Source organism: Cucurbita moschata, unplaced genomic scaffold (assembly GCF_002738365.1).
Source record: "Cucurbita moschata cultivar Rifu unplaced genomic scaffold, Cmos_1.0 Cmo_Scf00028, whole genome shotgun sequence".
In the NCBI taxonomy this organism is placed as follows: Eukaryota; Viridiplantae; Streptophyta; class Magnoliopsida; order Cucurbitales; family Cucurbitaceae; genus Cucurbita; species Cucurbita moschata.
Window position 1 is genome coordinate 161,774 of NW_019268544.1, and position 21,482 is coordinate 183,255.

A 21,482-nucleotide genomic window follows, 5' to 3' on the forward strand; every position below is an offset into this window, starting at 1 on the left:
AAAAAAAAAAAAAAAAAAAAAAAAAAAAAAAAAAAAAAAAAAAAAAAAAAAAAAAAAAAAAAGTAAAAAAGATGGAAGGTTTTCTTTTCCTTAACCATTGCAAACGTATCCCTCAGCAAAGAGAAAGTAATTCAAAAGTTGTGGTCAAAAACCTTTTATTGCCAACAACACTACTTTATCAAAAGGACGTTGTCTTGAGTGCAAGAAAAACACACTGCACTTCGGCATGTTTTTGGCCAAAATTGTGATGAAAAAGACACTCAGACCCGTTTCTCCTTGATGGGACTCGTGTCTAAACGATACAAAGTTTTATATATAATCAACAGATTGTGTGCAAACAAAGATCTAAAATAAAAAACCATTGGGCACTAAGAACTCCCATTCAACATCAAATAAACCTGTAATCAAAGCAGGCAGTTCTGTATTTCAAAAGAGGAAGAAACGTGCTTTTCACAAAGTGGGGTATTCAAAGCTTATCCTCTACCGTTCGAATAACTCTGGTGCGAAAACGAGATAGATGATGTTACTAACAAAAAGCCCATGCAGGAAATGGTAATAACGTAAAAAGTGTACCACAGACAATGCTTCAATCTCATAAAGAAAGAAAGAGAAAACTTTGAAGCAAACCAATAGGCTATCTTGTAGTGAAATCTAATCGCTTTATATACCAACAAGTAATGCATTGGGAAGGAGAAGGAGAAGGAGAAGGAAAAGAAAAGGCCTAACAGATATTCTAGTTAGAAATATGTCATAGATATTTATTCCACTTGATTACCAAATAATCTATTTTCATATTTCAATCTTTAATTCATATCTGCAGCTATTGTTAAAAATCAGATATAAGTTCATGCATAAACACAGTTTCTTGGGAATAGCTCATTGATATAGCTACAATCCAAAGGTGCTAATTTTAATCATGGTTGATAAGTTTATTCCCAATTATCTAGAAAGAACAAGACCCTTAAGAGGAAGCTCAACCGATATAAGGTTGGGATGTTTAAGGATACCCTTCAAGACTTGGAAAGCTTAATATTTTAGTCCTTCCGGTCACTCAGAGCTGGTCTTAGTATGAGAAAAAGCTACTAAAGCATTAGTGAGAGTGGGGTTAGACATGACCATGCAAGAGTAGGACTCCAACACCTTGATCAATCATTTAGTGTCGAATAAGTTGTTGGACTTTCTATTCTATGTTTGTTTTGTATGTCATTGACTTATTCGATATTTTTTAAGTTTAGGGTCCTATTAGGCATAATTCAATTAGATCTGAACATTTATGGTGTATAATTTAACAAAAAGAAAACTTTATAAGTTTTCCCTAAACCGGAATTCTGGTAGAAGTTTATTTCTTGGCAATCTTGGGCTGAGAAAACTCGAAACTTAGTTCACACCTGTGAAGGACAGAAAAATTCTTGAAAGAGTAAATCTGCACCCAGATTCAACTGTGTGCATTGATTTAGGTGAATGATATTTGTTGCAAACACAATCATTCTCAAAATTGAATAAAATAAAATAAATTAGTCTTAAAAAGAAAAATTCAATTCGTTCTTATTCCACTTTGTTGCGAAAAAATGCTTCGGGGAAAGAATTTTTTATTATATATGTGTGTGTGTGTTTGTGTATAAAGCACACACAGAATGCACAGAGCACTAAACAAAGTTTATTTTTTATGAAAGCTCGGTTTCTTACCATAATATTAAACAAATCAACTTCTAAGCAATATTTGATTTGAATTGGTGCATACATTAATTCTAGCAAGTGGGTGCTTTATCCACTATGGGGCCAGCCCATTTGCTACATAGCAAGGAGAGTGATTCGGCATGAGATCAATCACTCCATGACAGAAAGATAAATGAATAATCGAAAGCACTATCAAATTAAGCATTAGCTTCTTAATCTCATTATTCTTTTCCCTTAAACATGCATTTATGAAGTGGGTTTACAATTATAATCATGTTCTTATACCTAATAGATTCCCATGAGCTTGAAAGTCTTCAGAAAAAAGAGGTGTCATGCTTTATGCATTTTACTTCCTATAAAAGCAGAACCAATATGAGGCATTAAAGAATTGTACCAACACACCTGTTCTCTCGCAGCTTCAGCATCCTTTTGAAGAAGGATGAATATCCAAGTTAGCCGATGGTGTGCCTCAGCCAAACCTTTCCTGTCTGTGGTGTTCTTGCAGTTTGGGCTTGCAGGAATGGACATTCTGTCAAAAGCAGCTCTCAACCAAGGAATGAGCAACTATGTTCTTGTTGTTTATCGCCATGCAGTTGCCACAATTGTTATAGCTCCTTTTGCATTGATTTTTGACAAGTACTTCCCCTCTCTTCCACTCAGATTCCTTCATTGACATTTTATCAAACAGTTTACATGCATGCATGAAGTGACCCTTAATATTTGAGGTTTTTCTTTTCACAGGAAGGTCAGACCAAAGATGACAATTCCAGTCTTTGCCAAGCTAATAGTCCTCAGCTTGCTAGAGTACTACCCCCAACACTTTTGCCAAAATGGTCTATTTCTCCTTGAAAATCTCTCCAAGAACAATACATTTTTTACATCTTCCCCTTTTTGGCAGGCCTGTGATTGATCAGAACTTATATTTCTTGGGTATGAAGTACACAACAGCAACTTTTGCAGCTGCCATGTGCAATATTCTTCCAGCCATAACCTTTGTAATGGCTTGGATCCTCAGGTAGTCAATAAACACATCCATTTTTGGTTCCCTCTCTAAAACATGAAATCAAGTTCCTAAAAATCAACCACATACTTTTACAGGCTTGAGAAGGTTAAAATCAAAAGCATCAGAAGCCAAGCGAAGATAGTGGGAACCATAGCAACAGTAGGAGGAGCCATGATAATGACACTGATTAAGGGCCCAATTTTAGAGCTATTTTGGGTAAACGAAAAAGCAGATCATCAACAACAACAAAGGGGTGATATCAGCCTTCAACACACAATCAAAGGCTCAATTATGATCACAATTGGCTGTTTCAGCTGGGCCTGCTTCATGATTCTTCAGGTGCCCTTTCCAAATTCATAAATCCCCTTTTCCAAAATCACACGAAACTTTTTATGACATATTATTCCAATCACGCAGCTTAATAGCATGTGACGATTAACAAAAAGAACAGCGCTAAAATCGACCTTTTTCTACCGCTTTCGAGGAAAAGAAAAATTCATGATTCTTCATCAATAAAACAAAACCAAAAACATCGATCAATGATTTGAGATTTCTACAGGCAATCACTTTGAAAGCTTACCCCGCTGAGCTTTCTCTCACGGCTTGGATCTGCCTGTTGGGCACCGCGGAGGGCACTGTGTTGGCGCTGGTGATGGAAAGAGGAAATGCCGCCGTTTGGAGCATTACTTGGGGAACTAAACTGCTCGCCGCTGTTTATAGTGTACGAAACTAAGCTCAAATATTATTATTTTTCATTTTAATTAATTTCATTTTTTAAAAAAAAAAATTTGGAATTTTGTAGGGAATATTCTGTTCAGGACTTGCTTATTACATTCAAGGAATAGTGATGAAAGACAAAGGACCTGTCTTTGTGACTGCCTTTAGCCCATTGAGTATGGTCATTGTTGCCATTATGAGTTCGTTCATTCTCGGCGAGCGTCTTTACTTCGGAAGGTAATTTCGATCATTCATTTACGATTACGTTAAAGATTTTATGTTATTAGGTTAAAATAATCCGACGTCGTTACCAATATTTGCTCTCAAGAGTGAATTTAGATGTTGGGTTTAATCTACGAACCCGAAATATCATTTTAGAGATCTAAATTGAAAAGGGTTCATACTAAGTTGAAATTATAGATTCACGTATAGTTAAGTTAAAGATAAAGATGTTCAAAAAACTCGGTGAGTTGTAGAATTAAATCAACCTAATCCAACCTGTATGACTAGGGTTAGGCTAAGTTGGTTCGTGGGTTCCTAAAATTAGTTTGTGATGAACTGAAGAACCCGTGCTTGAAATTAAAAAAATAAATGTGAGATCCCACTTCGAGAGACGAATAAAACGTTCCTTATTCCTTATAAAGGCGTGGAAACTTCGCGTTTTAAAAATCTTGTGGGAAAGTCCATAAGAGAAAGCTTAAAGAAGACAATATCTGCTAGCGGTGGACTTGGGCTATTACAACAAATGACCTAACCATCTAAACCAGCCCGACCCAATATATTAGAGTGGATTTGGGTTAAGTTCATTCTTTAATAAGAGTTGTTTAGATTGAAAAATTTTAAAAGTCGAACAATTGGGTTAGGTCTAAAAAAACCATTAATGACCTAAAATAGGGATTACTTTAGGAATGGCTCGGTTGATATGACGTTAAATTAACCCAAAATTGTATAATTTTTGTAGGGTACTTGGAGCTGGTGTGATAATTGTAGGGCTATACCTTGTGGTTTGGGGCAAAAACAAAGATGGAAATGGCTCAAGTGAAGACCTCAAATTGCCCACCAAACAAACCCAAGAAATTGAAGCATAAATAAGCTCATGAACTATTTCCCATCCCAATCACTTATTGTTTCAATTTTTTTTTTTTTTTTTTTGGTGGGTCGCTAAGAAGGTTGTAGTTTATGGAAAGATGACGATGAATGTTGTTGAAGGGAAGATCGATAATTAAATGATTGAGATAAACACAAACCCGTGTGGAATAACTCGTTCAATATGGAGTGCTTACGTGTTTGATTTAAAGGGTTGGAACAGATACCGTGTTATGAAATGACGTGATTGTCTAGTCATATGTCTAGGATTCAAAATCCGAATCGGACCCACGATGGCCTTGACAACTCTCTCCTCGCTCTCTCTTTTTCGACGCTTCCTCCGACGACCCTTCCATTGTAGGTATTCAGAAATTTTTATCTGAGTTGAAAATTTGTTTAGATCTGGAGTAGAGCTATGGGATATCAACTTTTTTTCAACGGTGTCCATTGACAAAGAAGAAAGAGATATCAAGGGAAAGGATGAAAACCGAGCGAGATCGAGAGGGAAATATGGATCGGAAGCAAAAACGAGAAGAAACCCTAATTTTCTTTGGAAAGAATTTAAAATAATCTAGGAGTAATTATTATAAATAAATAAAAAATCAAACAATTTAGAAACATTAAGAACTTAGAATCAAAGAACAAGATCAACTCTTGGAGCCATTTGTCCAAATAGGAGCTTCAAGTCATTCTCCAATGGCGTCAAATTAAGATCCAAGCACTTAACTCCCATACTCCCGGACCTGTTCAGCACCGGAATCTTCTCCACGGCCGGCACCACCGAAAACCCACCTCCGTTCGTCGTCGTCATCCGGTGCCGCCGCATGTGCCCGCCGAGAGCCTGCCCGGTAGAGAACACCTGCCCGCACAGCCCACACTCGTGCATTTTCTTTGATTCCGCCGCATCCTTCGGTTCGTCAGCCGCCGTTCGTGGGCGTTTGTGGCTGGCACGGTGGCCGCCGAGAGCCTGAAACGAAGAGAAGAGCCGGTTGCAGGTTTTGCACTGGAAAACGGCGGCGTTTTGTCCGGGAATTTTGGAGTTGGATGTCTGAGAAAGAAGCATTAAAGATTTGGCGATGTCGGAGGCTTCAAATTCTTGTCGGATTCTCTTAGCCGCCATGTGAATAAGAGCTTAAAAGAATGAAGATTTTTAGAGCTCTGTTTTGAATTGGGAACTTGAAAATGGCGAATTTAAGATTTAATTCTTGTAAATTGATGCAAGTATTTAAAGGGTGAAATTCTGAGCTGGGTTTGGTTTGGTTTGACTAAAGAAAAGTCAAAGCTGTTCATGTTTTTTGTTTTTTTTATTTTATTATTATTTTGGCTGCTGGAATTTGCTTGGAAAAGGTGGACTGTGTCCTATATGATCATTGATTGAAAAAGGACACTATTTTTAAAAAATTATTTGCTATTTTTTTATTTAAATTTAAGATTTTAAATACTATTTCCACCTTCATTTTCTAAATAAAAAATGGCACATTTTTATGATTTAAAGATTTATATAGGTTTATGAGTAGTGGGTCAAATCTAATATTGACGGACATGGTAGTTGGAGTCGGCGGCTCTCTTAGGGTTCCCTCCTCTAGGATCCCGGGGAAAAAGGATCAAGTTGATCCGTGTGAATCGCTTGATGTACTATCTCTGTTCAACCCTTTGAGGGAAATGCACTCCCACTTGACATCTATCATGATGATAAACGGCCCAGCTTGTCGTGACCTTCTCCTTGAACTCTCAAAACTTATGTCGCTCCATCTCCGCAGGGCAAAGAACTCATAGTTGTCTTGATAGTGCTATCGGGGGGTCTGGAAAAGTTAGAATAGGAGAGCACTCGTCTTGGAGTGGGCTTACTGGGATTACAACCCGTTGTCCCGACCATTGTAGCACGTGTGTTGCTCGAGGCATAAGGGGCATGAGGACTCTATGTGATCCTCACCTCCCTCTGACTTTTCACCGACAGTCTGCTCAGGGTTCCAACCTCAACGGTTGACCTTAAATGGAAATTAGACTCTTGACTAAAATTGTTTTGAAAAGAGCTATTGGTTGTTTTTTTTTTTAAAAAAAAAAAACAATCCTTATCCAATAATTTAAAAAGATGACGTAATATGAATGAATGTGTGTAGAAATGAGTGAGTCAGTTATGGCGAGCTGAAAATGGCAAACGGTTTAGTACAATCCATTTGACTTTCTGAATTTTCCTCAATTTGTTTAATTTTTTAATTTTTTAAAGATTAATTATTCTAAGTGAATGAGTTTCAGAAGACACTGCCAAATGATATGTTGGAATATATAAAATAATCAGAATTTTAATTCACACGTGAAGTATGATAAATATGTGATTATTTTTTATTTTAATAAAACCCCATCAATTATCTTATTTTTATTTTAATGAAGAAGGTGGAACCACCTTCTCAAGTGGGGTGATCTTTCAAAGCATGTGTTTATGTAAGAATCAACATTCAAATTTGTTGCCACAATTTCTTTGTACTTTACCAAATCATCATTTGCAAATCTTAGTAATCTAAAATTTTAATATTCATATTAACGTATACAATTTACCGAAACCGAGACGACTAATCCCAACTTACAACAGAGGAGTACTCGATCATTTTCATGCTATGAGAAAACCACATACTATACTGTAGGGAAAAAATAATTATCTGTCATGTCCGACATTGGTTGGGGAGGAGAACAAAAGACCCTTTATAAGGGTGTAGAAATGTTCCCTAACAGACGCGTTTTAAAGTCTTGAAGAGAAACTCGACAGGGAAAGCCTAAAGAGGACAATATCTGCTAGCAGTAGATCTGAGTCGTTACAAATGGTATTATAGCTAGACGTCAGACAATGTGCCAGCCTTCTCGCTGCTTCCCAAAGGGGGTAGACACGAGACAGTGTGCCAGTAAAGACTGGGCCCCAAAGGAGGGTGAATTTGGTGGGAGTCCCACATCAATTGGAGAAAAAAACAAGTGCCTGCGAGGACGCTGGCCCCCAAAGATGGGTAGATTGTGATGTCCAACATTAGTTGAAGAGGAGAAGAAAAGACCTTTTATAAGAGTGTGGAAACCTTCTCCAGACTCGTTTTAAAGCCTTAAGAGAAAGTCCAAGAAGGAAAGTCTAAAGAGAACAATATCTGCTAGCGATGGATCTGGGTCGTTACATTATCCTTCCAAAACTGGATGAAATTAAAAGCTTAAAGATAGAAATCTATACCATTTGATTTTCATATGCTTTGAATGAACTGTAAAATTATTAATGAGTTTACGAAATAGATGCTATTGAAAGCAGGTCAAAATGTAGTCTCAAGACGGCCCAGAACTGAAGCACCTGAGAAGGTTCAATCACTTTTAATCACTTTTGGGCTTTTGAATGTGGGTGGTGGCTAATTGTTCAAGCATTGACTTGCATAAAGCTAGCTGATCAAACATGGGAAGCATCCAAGAAACATATCAAAAATATTATATATTCGTCTCAGCTGAGGAATGAGTTGATCCATCTTTGAAAAACACAATCAGTCTAAAGCGATACACAGATACAATACAACTATTTGTGAGGGAAGATTCGACGCTATAAAATATATGTTTTAACTAATTACGTTAAGACGAAAGTAAAAATAGCTCAACGGTAATTGTCATACCCTCAACTAAGAGGCCAAACCAGTTTCGAATCTTCCCATGCTCAATATAATCAACATAATAATTGAATAGTCAATATGAACATAGTTTGTTACGTTATTGACATATTCTGAAATCATTTGCATTCGAACACGAGCAAATAGTAGACTAGGAATATGTTAAATTCAAAGAGACTAATCAAACAATATAGCTTTCAATCAAGTTAGAAGAGCCTAATTTCATTAATCTTCCCTCTCCACCTAACAATCGGCTAGAATTCATAATGAACAGATAATGTGTGCATACTTTGGTTGAATGGTACCTATCGATCATCGCAAGAGATGAGCTGAAGGAGCCAAAATTTGACGATTGCTTTGTGCTCATACTTTGTGGCGGTGATAGGCATCAAGAACCAGCAAACGTTGATTTTTACTGTAGGGGAACCGATCCATAGAACGCTACTTCCGCTGGTCCAGTCATGTATACGTGGTTGTTTTGCTCATTCCACTCTATCTGTAATGGTCCTCCAGGTAGATCAACGGTGCAATTCTGCGTCGAGATATTTGAATCCAACATTAGGAAATTTAAAGGGACGATAGGATTGAAATTTGATGACCTTTTGTTTTTTCTGTCTATATAACCAAGGTGTGATGTGAGATTCCACGTTGGTTGGAGAGGGGAACAAAAAACATTTTTTACAAGGGTGTGGAAACCTCTCCCTAGCTAATGCATTTTAGAGCCTTGACGGGAAGCCTGAAAGGGAAAACCCAAAAAAGACAATATTTGACTAGCGGTGGGCTTGGGATATTACAAATGGTATCAGAGCCAGACACCAGGGGATGTGCTAACAAGGAGGCTGAATCCTGAAGGGGGGTGGACACCAGGCAGTGTGCCAGCAAGGATGCCGGGCCTCGAAGATGGTGGATTAGAGGGTCCCATATCGATTGGAGATGGAAACGAGTGTTAGCGAGGACGCTGGGCCCCGAAGGAGATGTATTGTGAGATCCCACATTGGTTGGAGAGGGGAACAAAACACTCTTTATAAGGGTGTCGAAACCTCTCTCTAGCAGACGCGTTTTAAAGCCTCGAGGGGAAGTCCGGAAGAGAAAACCCAAAAATGACAATATCTGCTAGTGGTGGGTTTGGACTATTACATGTGAGGTTTTTTTTTATGAAACTATATTATATTATCGCTGTTGTATTTGAAAACTAAATATGGTCTGCTTACCCGCCCAGCACGACCCTCAAGAACTGCTGCAACAACGACTGCACAGGCTCCAGTTCCACAAGCAAGTGTCGCGCCTGTAGTGTCACAGAGAAGTATAGCCAGCAGGTTTTGTTATGAAGTGAGATTCACCATTTATATGCTTACAACTTTAATTTGTCTTAAATTATGTTGAATCCGAACCTGCCCCACGCTCCCAAACACGCATTTTAAGGTGTGATTTGGAGAAGACTTGCACAAATTCTGTCGTGGACATGAAGAAAAGCAGTATGAGCAGTGTAAAAAGTGCATCTCAGTGAACATAAAAGTGCATAGAAAGGGAAGGGAAGACCGTTTAAATGGTCAGAAAAAAAAGAAACACATTTGCTTATATCTCAACCAGAAAAAGCTGAAAATCCAAACTTGTCAAGAAACCAACCTGTATTTGTTCGTGCTGGAAACATCTCATGATGCTCAAACTTTGGACCAATTGCAGCTAAATTTATTTCATCCACCTGCAGATTCTGTTCATGACCATGCTAGAATAAGCCCAAATAGTAAATGAACGGTAAAGTTGTACCCAACAAAACGACTATACTCAAGTCTACAAAGTTGCATTACCCTCAGAACATAGTTTAAACTGCTGTAAGCAATTTTAGGTCAAAGGAAGAAAGAAAAAGATTTAAATGTCGAAGAAGCTTAGCCATCACGAGAGTTTTCCTCATGGCTTAGTATTGCTTCTTCATTTAATTGTATTCCTTGATTCATAAACGCTCTAACTGTTAACATTACAATGGAAGACATCTCAATCAATCAACTACATTATGATAAATGAAATTTACGTACTCATGGATCCTGCAAAATACTCAAAGAAATTCTTACTTAATGAATTTAATCTTTAGTGTAGCCTATCATATATAATCTACTACACTTTTAGGAACCACAAATCTCCACAATAGTATGATATTTTCCACTTTGAGCATAAACTCTCATGGCTTTGCTTTTGGTTTTTCTAAAAGGCCTGGAGATATATTCCTTACTTATAAACTCATGCTCAACCCCTCAATTAGCAGATATGAGACTCATCTCCCAACAATCTTCAACATACACCACGTGCACGAGATATAACTTGCTAGGTGATTACATTTAAGTAAGAGAATAGAAAAACAAAAATGGGCAAGTCATAGTAATCCACCTTGGAAACTTCAAGAAACTTTAGACTATTGAATGGAATGTCGCAAAATGTACTTCCATATAAATACCTGGTCAATTTTGTTGCCAAAAGTTACGCAATGGGGGTTTCCCATACTGACACAGGTCACACTCCATGTTACTCCATCTACTTCTATGTCTGACTTTACAACAGATTCATCTGCATTTGGTGCCAATCGAGTAGGCACATCTGATGCTTTAAGAATTGGTTCACCCATGTCTACTTTTACCTGAATTTACATGCCGTTAAGATTGACACTGAACCGAAAAAAACTTAGACCACATTTGCCAAAAAAGAAAAAAAGAGCACTGAATCGTAAAAGCACAGATGCATTTCGCAATGAAAAAAATGGTGAAGATGCGCCTAACCTTCTAAATTAAAACAGAAGTTGATTGTAGATTAGAACATTTTTCATCAAACAAGTTAAATAAACTATTCTTAAGCCAGATTAACATACCCGAAGGAAATGAACATAATCAAACTATACCTGTCCATCATCCTGAAGTTCTGGAATAATAAGACCAGCTCCAGTATGAACAGTGAAACTGCGAGAGTATGAACAGAAAACTGTGATCTCCATCAGAAATTCTAATACGTACATAAACATGAATATAAAATCTAAGCTATCATAATTTAATTAGTTGTATATCAACTTCAAAAGAAAATAGGTTTCAAAGCCCCGAATCAGGAATATAAGGCAAATGTTCATCTTTGAAATATTAATGCCGGAAACGTGTCTTGAAAGGACAATCCAATGTTGTAATTCAGCAAGATAAAACAATAGCAAAACCATACCTATGCCTTCCCTGTAAATTCTCGAGCTCCGCAATAAATCTGGCAAAGCATCTTACTCCATTACCACACATCTATATGATATAGCGGGAAAAAAACTCAGACTCAGACGTAATTGATAGGAATACAACAGTAACAGACAATTATTTCTGAAAAACGCAGCTACCTCCGGTTCACTACCGTCGGAATTGAATATCCTCATGGTATAATCAGTACCATTAACGCCTGGCATAGCAAAAATAACTCCGTCAGCACCGATCCCAAAGTTCCGATCACATAACTTCACAGCTTGCTCCGGAGTGATCCTAGGCTTTGAGGAGTCCCTATTATCAACCTATTCAAGCTCACTTCCAATCAATATCAGATTAAGAACCAAATGCAGATTCATTAGCCGAGAGTGAATTCAACTATTTCCAATCGAACAAATTTGCCAATTAGTTTCTTATTAAAATTCCATATCGTTTTCCATGATTAGCATCACTTGGAGGCAGATACCAAGTTCCGATTTCCGATTTCCAACAGATAAAATGGATAACAACATGCATCTACTGCCAATTTCAGGATAAAAACAAAAAAAGCATGTCTAACAGTGAACTCAGAGAATCATTACCAAGATGAAGTCATTGCCGAGACCGTGGTACTTAACAAAGTGAAGGAAGCCACTCTCTCTCCGTTCCAGAAAAGACAACGACGACGCTTTCTCTGTAACATGAAGGCCAGCGGAAGTCACGGATACAGAGAGCCTTGGGCTTCTTCTCCGAGCAGAATTCTTTCCTATGGAATCCAGTTGAAGAAGGGAGCAAAAAGACGATCGGAGAGAAGGAATTGAGGCGAGAGAGCGTGGAGATGGAGAGGTAAGTGGAAGAGAAATGGAGGCGGGCATGGCCATGGCTGTAAAGCCGAAGCAAAGCAACAGACAAACCGGAGTGTTGTGGCTGTAGTGGATGTGCAAGGGGGAAACGTAGGCGTCGTTGATAATTCCCATTGGGCCGTACAAAATGGATAGGCCCAACTTTTAATAGACTCGATTTGGGCTATAATTGTCAGCCCAACTATTGGCAGCCTGCTAAACCGTTGGTGGTTGAGTTTTGATACAATTACTCTTAGTTTATGGAATAAGATGAAAGTCTATTGATACTCCTCTATTAGTACGAGACATTTCAAGAAGTCTAAAGTAAAATCACGAGAGTTTATACTCAAAGTGAACAATATCATACTACCATTATGGAGAGTCGTGTTCGTCTAACATAAGATAAAGTGAGAAGCTTGACGACTCTAAAATTTGAAGGTAAAATCATTCTAATTACTAATTAATAAATTTTAAGTAATAAGAATTCGTGTTCAATTAATTAAGTAAATACTATATATTAAATGATTATTGATTTGTTAAATTAAATTATTAAGTATACTTAAAATCAGTATAAATTAATCTCAAATGTTTACGAGTCATAACATATTATTAGCCTTGTAACCACGTTAGATTATATGCATCATTAATTTTCTTAATATTTATAATAATTTTAAACAATTATCTTTTAAATTACAAAATTCGAACCGTACATATTATAAAAACACGAGGAGAAAAATAATGGTAGAAAATTGCCAATGAAATCCAACGACTTTGAATTATGTGCCTCATATTTTGTGGGGGACTTTTTAAAAATTTTAAATTTAATAAATTATTACGTCAATAAAGACAATGACAAACGAAAAGTGTAGAGGTTTGTGGGTCTAACATTTATATTTACAATCTATTTTTAAAATCTAAATATTTATCAAATTAGGTTCCGGTTTCATATTCCTTTGATTTTTAAAAAATGGAATATTATAAATTAGATTTTTTAAATTAGATAAAGGATGATAATTTTAATTTTTTTTTTATTTTACTAAAAATTATATTATATATATATATATATATATAATTAATTAATTAAAAAAAGAAGTAAAACTAAAATTATAATATTTTTTTATACGATAATGATATATATATATATATATATATATATATATATATATATATATATATTTTAGAATATGAATCAAGTGGGGATCCGTGATCCCACATGAAAAGAACGGCGGAGGATCGTCGGATTGGACTGTTGGCAGAGCTGGCAGTTTGAACGGCACCGCAAAATCCACGGTGAGGACAATCGGGGTCGGCTCGAAAGTGGGGCCTAAACCCCTAAAGGGCTTTGTGGGACCCGATCCGGACCAATCCGGCCCCACATGTCACGTGGACGTTGAACAAGGACACGTAAGCGACAAACGCAATGTAAGATTCTGGTTCCCACCAATCTCTTCTAATCCTCTCCCCACCAATCCTCACCAATCCTCACCCTCCTCCCACGTGGGCAGTGGTCCCCCACCTGGGCAACTCAATCAAATCGTCTTTTTTTTTTTAAGGTTAAAATGTAATTTTGTTCACATATTTTTATTTTATTTTGAGTACGTTGTTAAATTTTATAAATAAATAAAAAAGTTTATTTTATATATATATATATATATATATATATATTTTCTCATCTCCCAACATTTTCTCACACTTTTTCCTTTCACTTTCTCTCATTTTCTCTCCATCCAAACAGCCTCCATGGAAGACGACCCCTCAGCTTCATACATCCACATGGTAATCTTTTTTTATTTTCATTTATTTTTTTCTCAATTATTTCATTAAATTTGTGATGAGGGTCTATGATTGTTACGGTGTAGGTGCACCACCTGATCGAAATAAGCATTCTTTTCAACATGTCCAAGGAAGAGTGCATGGAAGCTCTCTCCAAACATGCAAATATCGAACCGGTCGTCACTTCCACCGGTTCGTTCACGTGACATGCACGGACTTCAACTCTTTTAATTTTTAATTTTTAATTTTTAATTTTTTATTTTTTGAGGATTTTGTAAAATGTTGTGCAGTGTGGAATGAACTGGAGAAGGAGAACAAGGAGTTCTTCGAAGCGTATGAGAAGAAACGACGTGATGTTACGACGAGGAAGTTGGAAGGGAACTCTTCGTCCGACACGTCGGCTTTCAACTTGCTGGGTTTGGGCGATACGACGCCATTGGGTCGCTAGGTGACTAGACAGGGCGGCGGAGTAGTGTCGACGTACGACGTCGTTCTTATGGGATCGTAGGCAGATGGAACAGCGCGAGTGGCGACTTAGACGGGGGTGAAGATATTTTAAGATACTAATATTTTGGCTGGTTGGCTGACACGTGGCCTGGTTCTGCAACCTTTTAAGAATGTATTGGTGTCGCTTGCTGATTGGGAGTCCATGAGAGGTGACACGTGGCAGTTTATAATTTAATAAGTCGAATTTTTTTTTTTTTTTTTTTCTTCAAGCCAATTAATAATTGATATTGTCAACCGCCTTAGTTTGTTACATGTTGTCATTACCATCATGGTTTTAAAACACATATGTTAAAGATAAGTTTTTATGAGGAATGCTTCGTTCCCCCTCTTCAACTGATATAAGATCTCTCAATCTACCTCCCTAGGAGCCCAGGTACTAGTTGGCATGCTGCTTGGTCTAGCTCTGATGCCAACCGTAACCAAATACAAAAAATAAATTGACTTTGAAAATATATGTTGATAAAAAAAAACCAATAAATAGAATTAGTTAAAGGTTGGTTAGAATTTGCTTATTTTGGCAAATCTCTTATGAAAAATTGGTATGGGCTTAAAGCCCAAATAGGGATGGATTATAATTTGGGCCTTTTTGCAAAAAGAACTAAGCCTTCCAAACCTCCGGGCTCGAGATTGACCTGAAAATCGCCGGTTCTTCACACAGCAACGCACAGAGGTTACGGCCATGGAGGGTCTTGCTACATTTCACCACCGTCCTCTTCCTTCTCAACAACATCTATCCTTCAGCCGCCGTCTTCCGTCGTTCTCCTATCCCTCTTCTTCTCTCTTCTTCCTGTCTCCTCCGCCGTCTCGGCTTCGTTCTCCTTTGTCTTTCAGGTCATTGTCTGTTAAAGCCTCGTCGTCTCCGTCGACCTCCGACGAAACCTCTCGAAACGCCAAGCCTTCAATTTCAGAGACTACGAATGACGGTCTTCTCTCTGGATTTCTCAGAACCGCTTGCATCTCCGTCGCCGCTGCTGCATTCTTCTTCCTTCGCTTCGACCATCGGCGCGCTGTTGTCGTTGCTGCTCCCGTTGCGCCGGAAATGACGGAGTCTATTGAAGAATCGAATCCATATGAGGAAAATGAGAGCGTTGTGGAAGAGCAACCGATGGATAATTCGAATGATGTTGAAGCTCTTCGATCCCTCGTTGAGGAGAATGTAAAATCAGGTAAATTGCCTGAAGCAATTGAAGCCCTAAACCGTTTGATTGAAATTGAGCCCAATGAACTTGAGTTGCCGTTGCTGAGAGCCAATTTCCATAGCTATATGGGGGAGCTCGAATTGGCGAAAAGTGAATTCGAGGAGATTTTAATGGAAGACCCATTACGTGTTGAGGCCTATCATGGCCTTGCACTGGTTTCGGAGCAATTGAATGACAATTCATTGAAGGGCGTTGCTAAAAGGATCGAACAGGCAATGGAGAAATGTAAGAAGCAGAATAAGAAATCAGATATCAGGGATTTCAAGCTCTTGATAGCACAAATTAAGGTAATGGAAGGGAGTTATTTTGATGCGTTGAAAGCTTATCAAGAACTTGTGAGGGAAGAGCCAAGGGATTTTAGGCCATATCTGTGTCAGGGGATCATATACTCTCTGTTAAGGAAGAATGAGGAGGCTGAGAAACAATTTGAGAAATTCAGGAGACTTGTTCCAAAGAATCATCCTTACAGAGAGTACTTTGATGAAAACGTGTTTGCAACGAAGCTTTTTGGTCAGAAATTAGAGAAGGAAGGAGCTGGTTTGAAGAGCTGAGATGAGTGCTGGTCTGCTGCTTCTGTATGAATCTTCTCCTCACTTTTCTCTGCTGTTATGAATAGATCCATTTTTGTTAGTTGTTTAGTGGTTTGGCATTCATTAAGGTGGTGTTTTATATCTAAAGTTCGTCTAAGTTTTATGATAATCTGAATTTTTCAGTCGAGTCTCCTGTGGGGAATACTGATTATACTTGTGTTCAGCATGCCTGAACGTCTCACTGAAACTGAGTTTCTTTCATTTCTTCATACAAAGATTCTTTCTATGAACATGCATCAAGATTGTTGAAGCTTTCTTTGACATATTAAAGAATCAGGGGATTAGTGCTCTAATAGTTAAAAGGGATCATTTGTAAGATGCCTTGTAGGGTATGGATTCTTAGAATTTTGGGGTGGGGTAGGAGATTAGTAAATCAGTATGTAGTAGTTAAAGGGATAAGTTGTAATCTAAGATGGCTTATGCTCAAATTTTGATGCCATTTGCCCTCAGTCAGCCCTTGGGATGTTTGAGGGAGTTCTCTAAGTTCTTGGATTCAAATTACTCTGGTGGTCTTATGGGCGAATATGTGCATAGCTTAATAGTCAAGACATCAACTGTGAGATCTCACAGCGGTTGAGGAGGAGAACGAAACATTCTTTATAAGGGTGTGGAAACCTCTCCCTAGTAGACATGTTTTCAAAACCTTGAGGGAAAGCCCGAAAGGGAAAACCCAACGAGGACAATATCTGTTAGAGGTGGGCTTGAGTTGTTACTAATGGTATCAGAGGCAGACACTGGGCAATGTGCTAGACTGAGCCCTGAAGGAGGTGGACACGAGGCAGTATGCCAACAAGGATGCTAGGCTCTAAAGGGGGGTGGATTGGGTGGTCCACATCGATCAGAGAATGGAATGAGTGCCAGCGAGGACACGTGGCCTCAAAAGGGGGTGGATTGGGTGGTCCACATCAATCAGAGAAGGGAATGAGTGCCAACGAGGACACATGGCCTCGAAAGAGGGTGGATTGTAAGATCCCACATCGGTTGGGGAGGAAAACAAAGTATTCTTTATAAGGGTGTGGAAACCTATCCCTAGGAGACGCATTTTAAGAATCTCGAGGGAAAGTCCAAAAGAGAAAATCCAAAGAGACAATATCTACTGACGGTGAGCTTGGACCATTACATCAACTCCTCCTACTTAGGTTGAAGGTTTGAAGGTTCGAATCCTCACTCAAATTAGTTGTACTACAAAAATTGAAAATCTCTAATTTCTCTTGGAGCTGGAATTAGGCTTGTGAATGGTCTCCCTGCAGAGTAGTGGGCTAGTGCTTGATTACCATAGATGTCGTTTTTTTATGGTAATCAAGCACTCACCACTGCTCTTTTAACCACATAAGTTGGTCTAGTGAATAGGTCAAAGAGAGCAAGTTGTAAATCCAAATGTCTCAAGATTATGAATTCAAATTGCGATGACGTTCTAGTCATGATAATAAGTATATCTTACCAGTTTTTAGTTTCCAAGTACCATAGTGGGTCTATCTGTTGTTGACTATCCATTAGAATTAGTTGTGATATACTGAAGTTAGCATATAAGTGACCACCATATATCGACTTTTTAGAGAATGATCATGGGTTTATAATCAAGGAATACTATCTCCATTGGTCCGAGGCCTTTTGGGGAAGCCAAAAGCAAAGCCATGAGAGCTTATGCTCAAAGTGGACAATATCATACTATTGTGTAGAGTCGTGTTCATCTAACATATATGATAAAAAGACATTGTGATCTTTGAAATTTGATCGTTATTGGATTAGGTGATAGTTTTATCATTTATGGGATTAATTGAGGCTTTCGGTATGCTTATAGACATATACTTAGATATGATATCATATTGATCATATGAACTTTATAATTGTCGGGCAGTATAAACAATATAACCAAATAGTATGCTGCATTTATAAAAGAACAGTCCAGAAGTATTTATTTGGATGAAAAAAAGCCTGTTCTTAAAGATCCATTTTGTTGATAAATGCTTTAAAGTATGTATTCATTGCATTTGTGTTTGCTTTATATCATGCGTGGCTCACTGGAGGAACCTTCATAACTATGCCTTAGTTTTGGATTTTAAGGTCTAACACCCAGTCCAATTCTTTACCCTTGACTAGAGTCGAGCTATGTTCAAGTAAGCATCACGAATGCTCTTGAGATGATTAAGTTTGATATAAAGTTAGAACTATGAAGTGTAAATGTAACAGTTCAATCCCACCACATACAGATATTGTCCGCTTTAGCCTGTTACCTACTGTCGTCAGTCTCATGGTTTTAAAATGTATCTATTAGAAAGATGTTCCCACGCCCTTATAAAGAATGGTTCGTTCCTCTCTCCAACCGACGTGAGATCTCACAATCCACCCCGTTTAGGGGTCCAGCATCCTTGCTGGCACACCGTCTAGTATCTAACTTTAATACCATTCGTAACAGTCCATGCCTACCACTAGCAAATATTGTCCATTTTGGCTCGTTACACATCACCGTCAGTCTCAAGATTATAAGAAATGGTTCGTTTCCCTCTCCAACCGATTGGAGTGAACAAAGCTTATAGCTATGAACTCTACTGGTCAAGATGAGTTCGTTAAAGTACTTTCATGGGTTTAACTCTTAATCTTCTTTGTTACAAAGAAGAAGATAGGATTAAGAAATATGAAGATAATTTGTAGTCTGGTAGGGGGTTAGGTTTGGTAAGTTTCCATGAACAGGGAAGGTCCCATTCATCCTTTTAGATTTGGATTATAATTCTAGAAGCTTTTGGGACCCAATTAGATTATATTTGGCTGTGTTCTAAGGTCTTTAACTCTAGATTCCCTCCTACTAATACTTCTCTAGGAACTAGGTGACCAAAAATAAAGTTGCCTAATACAATAATGAGAGGGCACATAAAAAAACACATCATTTTTGGATTTGACCCGTTTTAATCCAATCTTCCTTTTCTTTAATCGTTGTAACTTTTACAATTGATTCTAGTTACGTATAGATGTTAAATTACTTTTTAATTCGTCTTGATTTGAATTGAATTTGGGGTAAAAAGTTCACTTCTTATACGGGATTCAATGATCCAGCAGAGTAAAATAGTATTTTGTTTATTTTGATAGCGTCCTTCCACACCTGTGGTGAGTGGAGTGCCACAATCTCATTCATCATTTTCAATCTACATAACTCAAAATTTGAGACACGTAGAAATGAGTTAAATTATTTTAATATCATAGAAGTTAAAAATCTACCGAAAATGGAATTTTGTGCTTAGTGGGTCTCCTTTTGCTTATTCAACGTACCCCTTTGTCTGGGAAAGAATACAAATTTAGATAGGATTTTAGAATTTTATTTGGGGTCGAGCAAGGTACTCGACAACAAAGCAATAAGATGATCACAAACTATTAGAATTTTGTTGTTTATCATACACATCTCGATGACAGTAGAACTTTTAAAAGTACTAGACATGTAATCTAAGAATAACAATTATCTAAAGGTTGAAATTTCGAAGCTTCATGAGCTTTAATAAGAAGTTGAAAACGTGGATTATATATATATATAAATGAAATAGAAACTAAAATGGAAGAAATTAATAAAAATAAAATATATAAATGGACCTAATTAATTAAAAGAAACTAAAAAGTAAAATAATAATAATGTCATTAGATTGCTTATAAGAGAAGACATAATAGTTAATCAAGTTGATTAAAAATAATTTTTTTAATTAAGAGCCAGAACTTAATGTCGGCTCTCCGACTAAAAATTTAATGATGTTTGGAAAATTAGAGGCATTAAATAAATAATAAATTTCATTTTTTTTAATTGTGGTTTAATTTTGTAATAATAATTTCAAACCGAAAATTGAAAATGAAAAAAAAAATATCTACCATTCATTGAAAAAATACATTAATATTTAACACAAAAATTAATTTATATTCTTTACATTTTGGGAGTTGGATCAATTAAAAAGTGAACTAATAATTGTACCATTTAAATTTTCAACATTTATAATTGCATTTAAAATTGACGGTCTAATTTAATTCAAATTTTAATTGATACAATTATAAGTAACATATAAAACGTCCTAATAAATCTCCATCCTAAAATACGTTAATTCTCATTTGGCGGGGTCAAGGATTGGAACGGGAAACCCAAAATATAATCTCCATCCCCGTTCTTGTTTAGCTAATACAGTGAAATCTCTCTCTACTCTCTCTTTCATTCACGGTTCAGACACGAATTCTCTATCACATCTAAAAAATTGAAACTTATTTGTATATTAATTTTTTGTCGTAATATTTATATTCTTCTATAATAATTATTTTTTAATGGACATTTTAATGGTTTTTTTTTTCTTAAATATTATATAAATAATGTGTAAAATAGAACTTATTTGTATATTTAAAGATGGTGATAATTGAAAGGCAATAATAGATGAGTCAACTTAGGTCTTAAATTATAGAATTAAATTGGGACAACATGAAAATGAATGACATTAAATAATTATTTGTTTATGGAGATTGGTTGTTGCCTTTCATGCCTTTATGCAAAAGTAGAAAGTCGGTGTTCGTTGTTGTTATTCTATTGGTTAAAATATATATTGTCGATAAAAAAACGTTAAACGTTTGAATTTTCACTCTCGTAGATTGATGAAATTATATAATATTTTGGAGTAGCAATGAGAATATATGTAATAACCTAAGCTCACTGTTAGTAGATATCGTCTGCTTTAGCCTATTACGTATTGTTGTCAGCCTCAGATTTAAAACGAGTCTTATTTTAATAGCAAAAATAATAATAATAATAATAATAAACAAATAAAAATAATTATAAAAAAAATATACATATAAAAAATAATAATTCATAAATAAATAAATAACTAAAAAGGATTACTTAAAATTAAAAATAAAAATAAAATTTACCCACCTCTCTTTACTAACCTCTCATCCCAACGCCATCCTCCTTCCTCAACCCCACAATATCACCTTTGGTAAAAAAAAAATGTCAGAGAAAAAGTAAAATGATTTTGATTGTTCAACAGAAGCAGATATGATGAAGATTTACCTTCAGAGATTTTGGTATTACGGTACAATCTTATTTCAGATTTTCTTTTCTCTTTTGAGTTATGGTTATAAGAAATTAATTTAGGATCAAATCTTGTTCGATATTTTACCAATCCTGTCATAATCAGATCCCTTCTTCCATATTGCTTCTATATTTTACCAATACTGTCATAATCAGATCCCATGTTTTTTTTTTTTTTTTTTTTTTTTTTTTTTTTTTTTTTTTTTTTTTTTTTT

General features: G+C 36.6%; 5 protein-coding genes and 2 long non-coding RNA genes across 7 annotated transcripts in view; 3 read left to right on the forward strand and 4 right to left on the reverse strand.

The window, feature by feature from the left end:
- Positions 1 to 2,206, reverse strand: part of LOC111463186 — a 4,325-nt gene extending 2,119 nt beyond the window's left edge. Inside the window, exon 1 of the long non-coding RNA XR_002713834.1 lies at positions 2,080 to 2,206. This is a non-coding gene — a long non-coding RNA (uncharacterized LOC111463186). The remainder of the gene's footprint in view (positions 1 to 2,079) is intronic.
- On the forward strand, positions 1,739 to 4,737 carry LOC111463183 (WAT1-related protein At2g37460-like). The gene is made up of 7 exons (XM_023107031.1): positions 1,739 to 2,313; positions 2,419 to 2,481; positions 2,576 to 2,692; positions 2,776 to 3,019; positions 3,240 to 3,401; positions 3,483 to 3,634; positions 4,359 to 4,737. The coding sequence occupies exons 1-7, from the start codon at positions 2,117 to 2,119 to the stop codon at positions 4,483 to 4,485; spliced, it is 1,062 nt and encodes a 353-aa protein (XP_022962799.1). The 5' UTR covers positions 1,739 to 2,116; the 3' UTR covers positions 4,486 to 4,737.
- An 8-nt stretch (positions 4,738 to 4,745) lies between these two features.
- On the reverse strand, positions 4,746 to 5,781 carry LOC111463184 (zinc finger protein ZAT11-like). Its single transcript, XM_023107032.1, has one exon. The coding sequence runs from the start codon at positions 5,601 to 5,603 to the stop codon at positions 5,118 to 5,120; it is 486 nt and encodes a 161-aa protein (XP_022962800.1). The 5' UTR covers positions 5,604 to 5,781; the 3' UTR covers positions 4,746 to 5,117.
- A 2,328-nt stretch (positions 5,782 to 8,109) lies between these two features.
- On the reverse strand, positions 8,110 to 12,246 carry LOC111463180 (diaminopimelate epimerase, chloroplastic-like). Its single transcript, XM_023107029.1, has 9 exons — positions 11,912 to 12,246; positions 11,468 to 11,635; positions 11,305 to 11,375; positions 10,997 to 11,054; positions 10,559 to 10,738; positions 9,736 to 9,820; positions 9,501 to 9,560; positions 9,321 to 9,394; positions 8,110 to 8,641 (listed from the first exon to the last, which is right to left on the reverse strand). Exons 1-9 carry the CDS (start codon positions 12,188 to 12,190, stop codon positions 8,522 to 8,524), a joined length of 1,095 nt encoding a protein of 364 aa, XP_022962797.1. The 5' UTR covers positions 12,191 to 12,246; the 3' UTR covers positions 8,110 to 8,521.
- A 1,584-nt stretch (positions 12,247 to 13,830) lies between these two features.
- Positions 13,831 to 14,629, forward strand: LOC111463185. The gene is made up of 3 exons (XM_023107034.1): positions 13,831 to 13,927; positions 14,011 to 14,116; positions 14,215 to 14,629. Exons 1-3 carry the CDS (start codon positions 13,892 to 13,894, stop codon positions 14,370 to 14,372), a joined length of 300 nt encoding a protein of 99 aa, XP_022962802.1. The 5' UTR covers positions 13,831 to 13,891; the 3' UTR covers positions 14,373 to 14,629.
- The window catches only part of LOC111463187, a 12,745-nt gene continuing 5,814 nt past the window's right edge, over positions 14,552 to 21,482 (reverse strand). Inside the window, exons 2-3 of the long non-coding RNA XR_002713835.1 lie at positions 19,485 to 19,492; positions 14,552 to 14,634 (exon numbers count right to left, since the gene is read on the reverse strand). This is a non-coding gene — a long non-coding RNA (uncharacterized LOC111463187). The remainder of the gene's footprint in view (positions 14,635 to 19,484; positions 19,493 to 21,482) is intronic.
- Positions 15,046 to 18,250, forward strand: LOC111463182 (protein SLOW GREEN 1, chloroplastic-like). Its single transcript, XM_023107030.1, has 2 exons — positions 15,046 to 16,205; positions 18,232 to 18,250. Exon 1 carries the CDS (start codon positions 15,111 to 15,113, stop codon positions 16,179 to 16,181), a length of 1,071 nt encoding a protein of 356 aa, XP_022962798.1. The 5' UTR covers positions 15,046 to 15,110; the 3' UTR covers positions 16,182 to 16,205; positions 18,232 to 18,250.

What these genes read in the sequence shown, in the direction of transcription:
- LOC111463184 (XM_023107032.1), bottom strand. Translation starts at nt 5,603, where the DNA reads ATGGCGGCTAAGAGAATCCGACAAGAATTTGAAGCCTCCGACATCGCC.
- LOC111463180 (XM_023107029.1), bottom strand. Translation starts at nt 12,190, where the DNA reads ATGGCCATGCCCGCCTCCATTTCTCTTCCACTTACCTCTCCATCTCCA. An exon ending in TTGGCAACAAAATTGACCAG is followed by an intron (nt 9,821 to 10,558) that starts GTATTTATATGG and finishes GGTCATGAACAG; the next exon opens with AATCTGCAGGTGGATGAAAT. An exon ending in TCCAGCACGAACAAATACAG is followed by an intron (nt 9,561 to 9,735) that starts GTTGGTTTCTTG and finishes TGTCCACGACAG; the next exon opens with AATTTGTGCAAGTCTTCTCC.
- LOC111463183 (XM_023107031.1), top strand. Translation starts at nt 2,117, where the DNA reads ATGAATATCCAAGTTAGCCGATGGTGTGCCTCAGCCAAACCTTTCCTG. An exon ending in TTTGCATTGATTTTTGACAA is followed by an intron (nt 2,314 to 2,418) that starts GTACTTCCCCTC and finishes TTCTTTTCACAG; the next exon opens with GAAGGTCAGACCAAAGATGA. An exon ending in TGCTCGCCGCTGTTTATAGT is followed by an intron (nt 3,402 to 3,482) that starts GTACGAAACTAA and finishes GGAATTTTGTAG; the next exon opens with GGAATATTCTGTTCAGGACT.
- LOC111463182 (XM_023107030.1), top strand. Translation starts at nt 15,111, where the DNA reads ATGGAGGGTCTTGCTACATTTCACCACCGTCCTCTTCCTTCTCAACAA.
- LOC111463185 (XM_023107034.1), top strand. Translation starts at nt 13,892, where the DNA reads ATGGAAGACGACCCCTCAGCTTCATACATCCACATG. An exon ending in CAGCTTCATACATCCACATG is followed by an intron (nt 13,928 to 14,010) that starts GTAATCTTTTTT and finishes GTTACGGTGTAG; the next exon opens with GTGCACCACCTGATCGAAAT. An exon ending in ACCGGTCGTCACTTCCACCG is followed by an intron (nt 14,117 to 14,214) that starts GTTCGTTCACGT and finishes AATGTTGTGCAG; the next exon opens with TGTGGAATGAACTGGAGAAG.